Consider the following 12,651-nt stretch of genomic DNA (forward strand, 5'->3'; position numbering starts at 1 on the left):
ATTATTTATTTTGTTTTTATGTCTAGACTAATAAATTGTACTTATTAACATAAAAATTTTGTATAACACCCAATATCCTTGTCGAACCACAAACACACAACAACATATTTAAAAAAATAAAACAGGTACCTGAATGCAAAGAAATGATGAAACAAAAATTGTTGCACCAAGAAGAGCCATAATAACAGCAACTGAAGCAGCAGCATCACAACAGTCTTTTAAACAACTAAGAGTGAATGCTTTTACAATAACAGCAATCTGAAAAATTAAATAAACCATACTGACATTTAAGATCAACGAATGAAAATATAATTTACAACAAATGTTGACACAATGTTTTTATATACAAATTACTTTTTTAATTAATTTTTAATAAAAAAATTAATGCAAAGTAATTGTTGCTTATAAATATTTATTTATAACACTCATATTTAAGATCTTATTTATTTTTATTTTTTCTATTATTTTTTTTTTTTTCTATTCCTAATGTATACACATTGCAATCTGTTTAACTTGTGAACAATAAGCAACCCCATGGTCCAGTGAAACGAGGATATATATATAAAACTATCTTACCTTATTAAGATTTAAACCTCAGAACCTTCAACTTCGAAAATTAGCTGTTAAAACAGATTTGCAATGATGATTTTACCACTACACCAACTAGGTGGGTCTATATTTTATATATGCATAGTTTTACTAGTAACACTAATAATTTCACTGGTTTACGAGAGAATTTTGTACACAAGATAACTTTGGCTTATTCTTATGTATTTTTGATGCTGAATCCAAATTTGACTTCATAATTTGTCCTAAGGGATTCATTTTTTTTTTAAATTATCACTCATAACTCTGAAAATTGTTAAAAAAATTTATTATCTACATTAAGACTAAACAATAAAATTAACATTAAGACTACATATTAAAACATGTTTAAGATATGTCTTAAACATTAAGACTAATAAAGATTTGTTGTGAGTCAATGTTTATAAATAATAACGAAACATGAATGTGTCAAGATATTTATAAATGGTTAGGAGTGGAATAATTTGAAGGAGTGACCATGTGCCTAATATGGTATTATCTAATAGAATGACACTGATACTATTTATTATGAATAAATAAATTACTATGAATAAAATAAATTTAACACAGTAATATGATTAATTAAATCAATAGCCTTTATAATAACATCATAATTGATACAATTTCAGTTACTATTTTATAATCAGTTTCATTTCAGCTTTAATGGTAATACCACTGTAAGTTTTATTTTTTTTTTATTCCTACTTTTACTACTACAATGCAAGTGTGATACAGATGTGTGTGTGTGTGTGCTAGAATTTTTTATCACTTCATCCTCTCAACATCTGCATGAGCACTGTCCAAAAGAGTTAAATATAACCTCTAAATCTTCCTTCCAAAAAAAAGTTGATCCATTATTAAAATAGTGTCCCTTTTTATAATCTTATATTAAATATAAATTTTAATTCATACACATGTGTAACATATTTATAAGAAAAAAACTTGCAAGAATAGTTTCATCTCATGTAGCATTACAGATCATCCCTAAGGACTGTTGCATTAATATTAATGGCTTGAATAATAAATAGTGCTTGCATCACCAACATATAAAAATGGTTTTATATATTCAAGGATGTAACTGAATCATTTATAATTTATAATTATCACGTTATATTTAGTATTAATTTGTGTTTAGAATTTAAACTCTACAAATCTATGTTTCAATTATCTTGAAGAATTAATGAATAATATGCATATTTGTATGAAATGATTATATTCTATGTTCAACAATAATAAAATTACATTAAAATAAACATTCTTTGTTTTAGTTCAAGATTTTATCCAGTTAAGTACTATACATGAAACTGGTTTAAAGGTCGGTCAGCAAGTTACACTTAAACAACTTTTATTTTAAACTGCTTGCTTATTGTATAATATTTCTTTGATAATTTCATTTTAGCTATGAGCATTGCTTTTTAACATAATAACTGTTATAAAGTTCCATAATACTACAAATTATAATAAGCGGTAAAGTAGTGACAAGGTATAACTAGCAGGATTGGATAAGGTCATCTAAATATGAAAAATGTCTTTAATTAATAAATTTAAAAAATGTATATGATGAAACTATATAATAGGTAAGGAAAAATGGTGTTAAAGTCTATATTAAAAAAAAAAAAAAAAAATTTTAAAAGTAATGTGAAATTGCTCATTACATTAACAGCTGATAAATGTTTTTGAAAGCAGTGAGTATAAGATAAAAAGGAGCCAACCCACCAAAGAGCCTTTAATAACACCAGTATTACGAAGTGACATTAATTGAAATTTACTGCAAAGTTTTGTTAAGAAAATTCAATAGAAATATAAAAACCTTCAAAAATCACAATAATTTTCATAAGATTACATTAAAATTTAATGTCCATTTATTAGCCATACCAGGACTAATAAAAAAAGTAACAAACCATTATTTCTCTGGAGCTTATAGAAATTTTGAAACATGGGGTGATGTCAACGGGGTTGGCATCACTTTATAGCTTATAAACTACTAGACAATCCCCCACCACCTGTGTTTTTAAACAAAAATTAGTTTTTATTGCAATGTTCATTTGAAATAAGTGTTGTTTGATGTTTTTGACAATTTTTTGTAATGAGTGACTTACATAAAAGGTCAAGTGAAATTTTGTATTAAGCTTGAGGAAAACTTTACCAAAACACATGAATGTATTGAAGAGGCTTAAGGAGATGGCTCTTTCATCCACACACAAGAGTATGAGTGATTCATTCTTTTAAAAGCATTCAAGATTCTACCAAAAACAATGCCCATCTAGGAAGACCATCAACAACAGAACCACACAGCCCACATCACCCAAAAGAAAAATTTAGTGCAGTCAAATGAACATTTAACATCATGTAACCGTCACTTAGGAACTTTAAATTTTCCAAATGAAAGCTTTGTCGACGATAATTAACTGGCAATGAGATATGGGTGTATGGATATGATGTAGAAACGAAATCTGTTGTAATTGTAATGGATCAGACATTTTTGAATAATTATTATTGAAGAATAATCATGTAAATTTAATACACATCCTACTAAAAGTGATAAAATTATAAGATAACACATGAACTGTAAATACAGTAATATTTCCAAAACATTGTCACATATATAACAATATAGATCTGTTAATTATACTGTGTTCATTGAGATTAAAAATTAAAAAGCATACACCCATATATATGCACTGGTGTTCTTCTTCAGAGTTCCTAGTAATAATAACAAAACAAAAAGAAACATTACAAAAATAAGCATTGTCATATTTTGAACTTCACCTCAACTATTGACAAATCAACTGCCACTCCCAGGAATAAGTTTGATAGCCAGCAGGTTTTCTTATTGAAATTAAGAGTTTTTAGAATCAGTCAGGAACTGCAAGTAATTTTGGTTTATGTTTGCTTATCACCAAGCATACCAAAGGCCTAAATACTTATGCCATAATAGTGATATTATTTTGTGGTATAATTTCATATAGTGTAATGGATAGATTGTTAAATATTCTTCAATTAAATTTCAGAGGTTTTTCTATTACATAATTTTTGCACTAACATACTTTTTCAAAAATATTTTGTAAAGTGATGTAAAACATGGTTAATATGCGCGGCCATATCTTCAAAAATATTTGCAAAGTATATTCATTTAAAGGAAGAAAAACCTGAAGCAGGATGTAGTTCCTTCTTGACAGAATACAACAATTAAAACATCCAGTGCCATGACTAGAAAGATAATTCCTCACTTGCTTAGAGGCCATTGAAAATCATCCATCTCTGAATATAACAAATATCACTATTCAAGTGTTTCTGAATAAAAGACTGCATTACGGCTCTGAATAGAAATTGGTTTTTCCTGTAGTGAGAAATGATAGCAAAGAAAGTTATGAACAACTGATTAAAAGCATCCCTGATATTAACATTAAATTCACCCTGACCTGTTCAGAGAACTATAAGTGAACAAACAATAAGATGAAAAATACAGCCTTCTGAGTAAAGATAAAATAATGTCTATACAATGACAAGATTCACATAGTTACTGTGATATTAGGTATTTTACTTCTTCATAAGATAAGAATGATGGATAGGTGAATTTACCTGGATAAATGGATAACAGTCCTGATAATAATTCAGTAACCAAGTAACATTAAATAAACTTAAATCACTCAGATCCAATTAATTTATTATATTTTTTTTTTAAATTAAATAAAATTCATGCTAAATTTGAATTAAAATTTTATTAGACAAATTGTTAACCTAAATTAAAATAACCATCTCACAGAATACCCTTTCCTCTCAAAAATACTAAATTATGTGGTTATAACAATTAAAAGTTTTGAGAATGTTAAGACAGAACAAGTAAGAAAGAAAACCTTAAAAAATGCAGCCACAGGTGGAGGAATCAAAACATCACGTCTACAACAGTACCATGTTTCCACTTGGTTTCTAAATCTGTCCCAGAAATCTTGTACCAGAAGCCAAATTCCAAAACCAATACCTAAACAAATAAAAGTAGTTTTATACATATTTATGAAAAGAATATAAATTAATCATACAATGTACATAAATGGAAACATATAACAATCACAACTACTTATTTTATATAGGTTAATAATTAAATAACCATTCTTGTTTTAACCATATATAATTACATATTATGCAGATTAGTAAGCAAAAATACAACTAAAAAGAAGTTCAGGAATAAGAAAGTTAAACACTAGTTCAAAGAAACATTACAGTACTAATAATTAGAAATGAATTATCTACTCAGATATATTAATAAATAGTCAAACAAATCACACCCTAGCAGCAGAAAATAATTTAGAAAACAAATTTCATTCACTTAATGCTAATTATTTTTTTCTCTCTATTAAGCACTTTCACAGAGATCTCTACTTCATCAGAAAGCATGAATATACAAATTCTAATATCAAATTATATTAAATATGATATAACGTTTTTATAGCAGTGACCAAATTGATTATATAATTATATCTCTTTATATTTTAATTTATTTTTTAACTGTGGTTTTAAATCAAACTTTATATATATGAGGCTTTAATGAAGCAGAAAGCACTCAAAACACACACACACACACGCGCACACACACACACGCACACACACACACACACACACACACACACACACACACACACACACACACACACACATACACACATACACAAGTGAGGGGGAAGAGAGAGTAATAAGCAATAAATGAATAAGAATTTATTTTTAAAAAAACTCACAATTATATGAATAAAAAAGGCTATAACATACAGGGCATTGGAAAAGTTAATTGAAACATAATGATACTCTCATGCTGATTCATTGTCTAATATAATCAATCCTTTGATATCACATTCTGATTCTACCTCTAGTTTTTCATTAGTATTCAAATTATAATGTCAACAATATAAACACAGTAATTAATTTCCACACCCATTTAATATCACCTTATAATTAACTTTACTATAATTGACAAAGTGAGCATGTACTTGTTATAAAATATATTGCTGAGTCGTAAAAAATTTAATCATGCTTCCTCTAATTAATTTAGTCACATCTAAGACCAAACATGTAATTTTCTTACCTGTTCTATAAAAAACCACCACTTCTATGAAAAACTGCACAATCATTTACAGCAGATTAAATTAATTGGAACTGACAGATAGGGTGCTGAATAAGTAAAAATGGTTAAATATAAGTACCTTTACTTTGGTTATTTTTGTCTTTTGCTGCATTTTACTGTTCTTTATTTGTACAGCTGTAAAATTATAAATTGCATAGGTTTTTTCATATTTATTGTAAATAAACTGTGCAACATAATTATGAGCAAGAAATGTAAAAATGTTGTGATTTCATTTGATAAGAGGTTGGAAGCATAAGAAAGATTAAATAAAAGTGAGCAAGTCAATGAAGAAATTTTCAATCAATCAATTTTAAAGTCTGTGAATCAACTAAAGATTGAGAAAAAATAGACAAAATCTACTTTTTGCCTATACTATTCAAGTATATCCCTTAAGTATACCCCTTAAGTTTATTTACATTCCTAATACTAACTAAAAAACCTAATTACAAAAGAAGGTTTTTGTTATATGCTGCTTTCAAAACCAAAAAAAAAAATGTTTCAGATTATATGATAACAAAAATACACTGACCAATACAAAACCCCATGATGTATTTGGATTCTGAATAAGATGATAAAAACTTCTCTTAAAACCTGATGGTCCCACAACACCTACAAAGTTTCTAGGAGTTTCACTGTATGCCATTCAAGATTTTTAATGACTAATGTGACAGCATCAGTCAATGTCACTGCAAACTGACTGCAGCAGTCAATGCCATTGCAAACCTACTGATACACAAATTAAATTGCAGTGATCTCATTAAACATCACATCAGGCAGACTGGATTTATATTATCACACACATTAAACACATATACAAAATAAAGTACAGAATCAACTTTCCAAAACACCTCTAAGAAATAAGACACAAATGTATATCCATTTAACATAAAGCAGATAAAATTTCTAACTCCAGCAAGCTTGAAAAATATGTAACTGAAAACACTCAAAATTTGACAAATACAATATATTAAACATATAAAGACAATACAGATCAAATACAACATTCAACTAAATACAAGGGCTTTTTAATAAATTAACCTCCAGTCAAATAATATAAATAAATAAACTATAAATTTAAAAACATTACAAAAAAGTTACATACATACTTATACACTTCTCAACATTGTCCCTGCCGAAATTCAAGCATTTGTATCTTTCCTTTTCAAAGAACAGTGCCATAGTACCCATCCATTCACTGACTCCATCCTTTAATTCATCATTGCTTTTGAAGTGTTGAGTAGCAAAGTAATTCTTCAATTTTCTGAACTGACGATAATCAGATGGAACCAAATCTCAGGGCTGTAAGGAGATGGTAAAAATTCTTCACTTAAAACTTGTTTAGTACACCCTTAGTGCTAGCAGCAGAGTGAAGCCTTATTGTCATGAAAAAAAAAACAATGCCCTTCATAGAATCCATGTTTATTCTGTATCACTCTCCTAAGCTTTGTCAACATTTCACAATTAATATCTGAGGTTATTTTCATATACGGCTTCATAAATTGTGCCAACAAATTTCCTTCATAGTCCCAAAACACAGTTGCCCACATTTTTTTGTTCAAATTGGTTTGTTTAAATTTTTAAGCTGGTTCGGCAAATGTGTATTTATTCAATGTTTAAACTGGCCTTTTGTCTCATTACTGATGAACCAAATCCATGTCTCACCCCCAAGAACAATATGTCAATAAATTCACTTCCTTTATTCTGGTATTGCTGAAATAAAGTCAATTCCTCCATTCTTTTTATTTGGTGGGCATCTGCAGGTTGTTTCGGTTCCCATTATGCAAAATTATTATGAAAACTCAATCTGTCTGTAATAACTTCATAAAGTACAGACCTTAAAATTCGAGGAAAATTTTCCCTAAGTTCAGCAACTGTGAAGCAAAATTATCATAAACTGCACGTTCAATTTTTTTCAACACGTTCATTATTCACAATGGACTGTCACCATATTCTTTCTATCCTTTCTCATTGTACAGATTAGTTTGCTCTTCACTGAAATTTCTGCACTATTCTCTTAAAGAACCATCACTCATTACATTATTACCATAAACTACCGACAACCAATAAAAGATCTCGGCTGTAGATGTTCCTTCTGCTTGTAAAAAATGGATGACATTAAATACCTTGCAACTGGAAGGAGCTGTAACAATCGTCTAAATATTTCATTACAAAAACTACCTGAGCGATAAAAAATAAAATTATGACTGACTGAATATATGATGATATTTTAGGCGTAGTTGATTTCTACTGAGCATGCAGTGTTGCTATAAAAAAAGCCAAACATTAATGGGATTTTTTAATGACTTCAAGATGGTACTGTAACAACAACAGCAACTCCACTAAAAAAGGAGTCATATAATAATTCAGAATAGATCTTTTAGAAGCACAATTCTTCTGCATATATTTAAAAATATTTCATCAACAAATCACACTGAAATAATATTTTTAAATTAATATTACATCACTCTTACAAAACACTTGAGCTGTAACTTTGGCATAATTTTAATATTAAAACATAAACAAATTTTTATGTTAATAACTTGATAAGACAATAGTATTAATATTTGACTACAGTATTAAAATGAGACAATATTAATATATTGTTGACTCAACAGTATTGATATTTGAGATTTTGATTCTGAATTTATGCAGACTGATTCAGTAATTTATGCTCTAAGAAGCAAATTAACATAAATACATACATAGATATACTGTTTCATAAATAACCCTATTTGCCAAAGTATGTTAAAGTGGATCTACATCAGATCGCTAATTAATGCAATACACTTAAATAATTATCAACCATACCTGCTAACATTTATTAAAATTCATTATTTATAATTATATTTGTTATAGCCACTTTTGCTAATTTTGCACCAGACAAAGTGTCTATACAATACATGAAATGTTAAACCACATTGGAAACGTGCTGCGATCAATCTTCAAATCAACAATTATAATGTCTATCCAAAAAATGCAAATTTTATGAATTATCAGGAAAAGGGTTGGTCGTTGTTGTATCGATCAATTTTCACCCTTCTTAGGTACTCTTTGAAGAAACATAAAATGTTTGAACTGTAATGTAAATAAATATTTAAAAAAAATATAATAGTGAATAATAAGAGAGAAAATATCTTCTTCATTATTTAATTAAGGTTTTTAGATGACATGTCTTGGACTAATATTGGCAATGAGTTGAGAAAACTTAAGGTGAGAAAACTTAATTGATATTCCAGAGGAAATATTATAAAACTTGGCAAAAGAAATTATGAAATTACAGTAAAGGACATTTGTGATATAAATGATAGACATAATTTATATTTTTAAAAATTCAAATAATTCAGCAACATATTGACCACTGCTAATTAAATTCAATAATAAATTTAACCACCAACACAGTAACAGAAAAACGTAAAAAACTTTGCAAATCCCACATCATCAGTCTATGCACACAATTCTATAATTACATCAAACAAATAATAAAAACATTAAAATTTAGAATATATAAACACATTAATAACCATAAAATTATCTAAACTTTAAGTTTTTTATTATTTGTTTGATGTAATTATAGAACTGTGTACTGACTGATATGTGGGATCCTGCAAAGTTTTCTTAGGTTTTTCTGTTACTGTTTGGTGGTTAACTTATTTGAATTTATATTTAAATGTCATTTATTATACATTTCAAATTTTTTACGCATTGCTTGGCCTTTTACATTATGAGGTTAAATAATGACAAAAGAAAACTTACTTCTTTTCCTTAGCAATGAACTTCCCTCATATATTCTCCATTTTTCCCCTCATAAGTGAAATTGTTTATTGAGTTTCTTCACACAATATGAGTGAAATTTCTTAAAAAATTTGCATTTCTAATAATCACTGGTAACATAGCAGTAGAATTACTAGAATTGTTTATATTCTTGTCATTTCAATAAAGAATTATTCAAGTTTAACAATATTCACAAAAAAAAATAACAATAAACTAAACACATTACAAAAACCACTTATATTGAAAGCAAAGAAAACAAGAGTATACAAAATTGCAATGGTCTGTAACACGTTCTGTCTTAATAATGAACAAAAACAGTCTTTATAGTATTGAAAGCGTGCCTGTTTCAATCTGTATGGGAAGTGAAGAATTGTTTTCTGCAATGTGTCTAACACCACCCTAATTCTTTAAGTCTAATTTTGATACAGCATCTGTCAACCCATTGTACCCAATATTTCTGGGTAGATATTGTAATTTTTTATTGGAAGATTGAATAACCAGGCGAATCCAGTGTGGTTAGACACTTCATGAAAAACCAAATTACCACATACGGCTGTATCATATACAGTCTTACGGTTTGTTTGGTCTATTTGTTCCAAACCAATTGCCCTTGGTTTATCTTCTAAGACTAACCTCAACATGTCTTAAAATTTATTGATAACGGAGAAGTGAATACAATAAGTTCTCATAACCTGCTGTCCAGTTTTATGTTGTTTCATCATATTTGTAATGTATAAGTCGGTGAGAGTAATTTAATTAAAGCTCTGTATCTTTTGCTATTATGTTTCATACATACAAATACAAGCTTTCTGCAAAATATTGCCTCTAATGTGAATATGGAGATGTTAAAAACTGGCTCAAACAGTAGACTTTGTAATCAAGAATGAAAACTTTGAAGTAGAAATTGTAAGAAGACTAAAGATGCAGTTACGAACAGTTTATTTGGTATGACACTTTCTTTTTATTTATTTTTTATTTTATTTCCATTTTGATTTATATCAATGGAAAGTTTTATTTTTCCAAAAACTGATTCAGTTTCTGGTATGTTTTAATACTATCTCATAATAACATAAAGTAAAATTTAAGTAGAGTCCCAAGCAATTCACTATAGAATTACTTAAAAATAATTAATTGAATGGAATTTTTTTAGTCATAGGATTTTTTTAACCTTTTTTCTTCAAATAATTACCATTAACAAAGGACAACTACCTTAAATCCACTGTGTATTTCAGTTGCTTTACTTTTTTTTTTTAATATATCTCCACAATAACATGATTAAAACAAAACCTAATCTTCAATATTATATATCTTCTGATTAGGAAACCTGGTTTGATTAATGTTCTGTTTTACAAATTAAAAAATGCTTGTTCCTGAGACAATCAGCTGTGCTGGAACCATCACATTTTAAGATTTGTAGTTTCCATTTGAGTAAAGAATATAGATATTAGCTTTATAATTTCATTTACCTAAAAGATACAAAACATTACATAGTAATCTAGTGTAATATGTTACTTTGTCAATCTTGCAACATCCCGAGCCCACATGTTTATCTTAATAAAAATAGCATGGATAACTATAACACAGAGATCCATAAAAATCAAAATATTCAATCTGCAGATTTACAGGTGAAACGAAACACAATTAGCACTTATAATAAATAAAACTCGAAATTATAAAAACACTTAATTTTATTATTTTTACTAACCAATATAAAATAAATATAGAACAGAAGCTGAAAAAAATATTAATTAAAACTAATGAGGGACAAGTTTTATAAAGCATAGTATGTCTCTGAAGGTCTACAATTAAACACCACCATCGTCTTCATATGCAACTGTTTTTGAATGATTCAATTTCAATCACTCAAGTTATTCTTAACTTCAGTGGCATGTATGATGTCGGCATAGAATCATTTGCTACATAATTTTATAAAATCCAAAGAAAGCAATATTTCTGAGTAAAATATCTTAAATTATAATCGAATAAAAAGAAAAAAGAAAATATATAAGAGTATACTAACAAAACAATCTGGCCAAATGTATAACAAACAGGAAAGCAATGAAATAGAGAAGCCATAAATTTTTTATGATAACAGTAATACCACATCCAATGCACACTATATATATGTACAGATCGCTTGTATGAGGATTTTGAAGTAGTGCACTTAAATCTGCTAAACATCTGAGATCTGAAGATTCATCCTGGCTGCAAAACAACATAAAAAACAACATGAGTATATTTATAAATAAACAGATAGATCCCTTTTAACACAGAAAAAATAAATAGCATAACAAGAAATTTCAAAGTTATATAAAAATATTGTTGCAATAGATTATTCTTTTAATTTACATATACCCACATACAAATTAAAAAAAAAAAATGTTCAAAATAAACAATAAAATTGGAAGATCAGGAAAGAGAACATACAGAAGAAAAGAGAAATGAATGCAAAATGTTGCTTTCATGTGGACGTCAGTTAGCTAAATAAAAAAATTAAAATGAAATCTGCCTCATTATCATGGTGAATTAGCACTTTCTTTTTAGACACACATAGACATCGAGCCTGAATAGCATTCTTCAATCAATCCAGAATTGAAGTAAAATACTTCCTGCTGACTTTCCTGCTTTTTCCCAGGTACTCTATGAGCATCACATCACAATAATTTAAAAAAAAAGGCTGACCCAGCCTTTTTCAAGAACCAGCCAGACAAGAGCTCTTTTTTGCACTTTACATATTACTCATTTATTTAATTCTACCACTTACCTGTGATGTCATGAGATAGTAGTAGTTTAGAGCATTTTTTGGAGTGGGAGTGTGATTTTGCAAAAATGTTTTTTTGCAAATATTGTTATTTTTTAATTGTTAACAAATCTCCCTAAGAAAAATATGACCTTAATTCAGTGAAATAATATGACCTTAATTCAGTGGGATACTGAGTGTGACCTTGCGTTACAACCTCACCCCTTTGACCTTTTAAGTTGAAAATTTAATGGCATCAATGTCCCTTATATTGAAGTAATCTGACAAAGTTTGGTCAAAATCAGTCCAGTAGTTATGGAGATAGAAGGTGATTTAGAGCTCAACACTGAATACACATACATATGAACATTAACATTTGGAAAATTTCCATCCAGTTTTTTGGGTTCCTTATGCATCAAAACTTCATGATCCAGTGAAA

General features: G+C 28.1%; 1 protein-coding gene across 2 annotated transcripts in view; it reads right to left on the bottom strand.

Annotated features, from left to right (window-relative positions):
- The window catches only part of LOC142324912 (transmembrane protein 245), a 60,449-nt gene that overhangs the window by 25,055 nt on the left and 22,743 nt on the right, over positions 1 to 12,651 (bottom strand). For both annotated transcript variants that reach the window (XR_012756436.1, XM_075366037.1), the window contains exons 5-7: positions 11,493 to 11,677; positions 4,443 to 4,567; positions 130 to 258 (exon numbers count right to left, since the gene is read on the bottom strand). Coding sequence is in view for 1 of the 2 variants with exons in the window: in XM_075366037.1 (XP_075222152.1) it covers positions 130 to 258; positions 4,443 to 4,567; positions 11,493 to 11,677 (439 nt within the window). In the remaining variant the exon portion in view is untranslated. The remainder of the gene's footprint in view (positions 1 to 129; positions 259 to 4,442; positions 4,568 to 11,492; positions 11,678 to 12,651) is intronic.

Source organism: Lycorma delicatula, chromosome 5 (genome assembly GCF_047948215.1).
Source record: "Lycorma delicatula isolate Av1 chromosome 5, ASM4794821v1, whole genome shotgun sequence".
NCBI classification, from domain to species: Eukaryota; Metazoa; Arthropoda; class Insecta; order Hemiptera; family Fulgoridae; genus Lycorma; species Lycorma delicatula.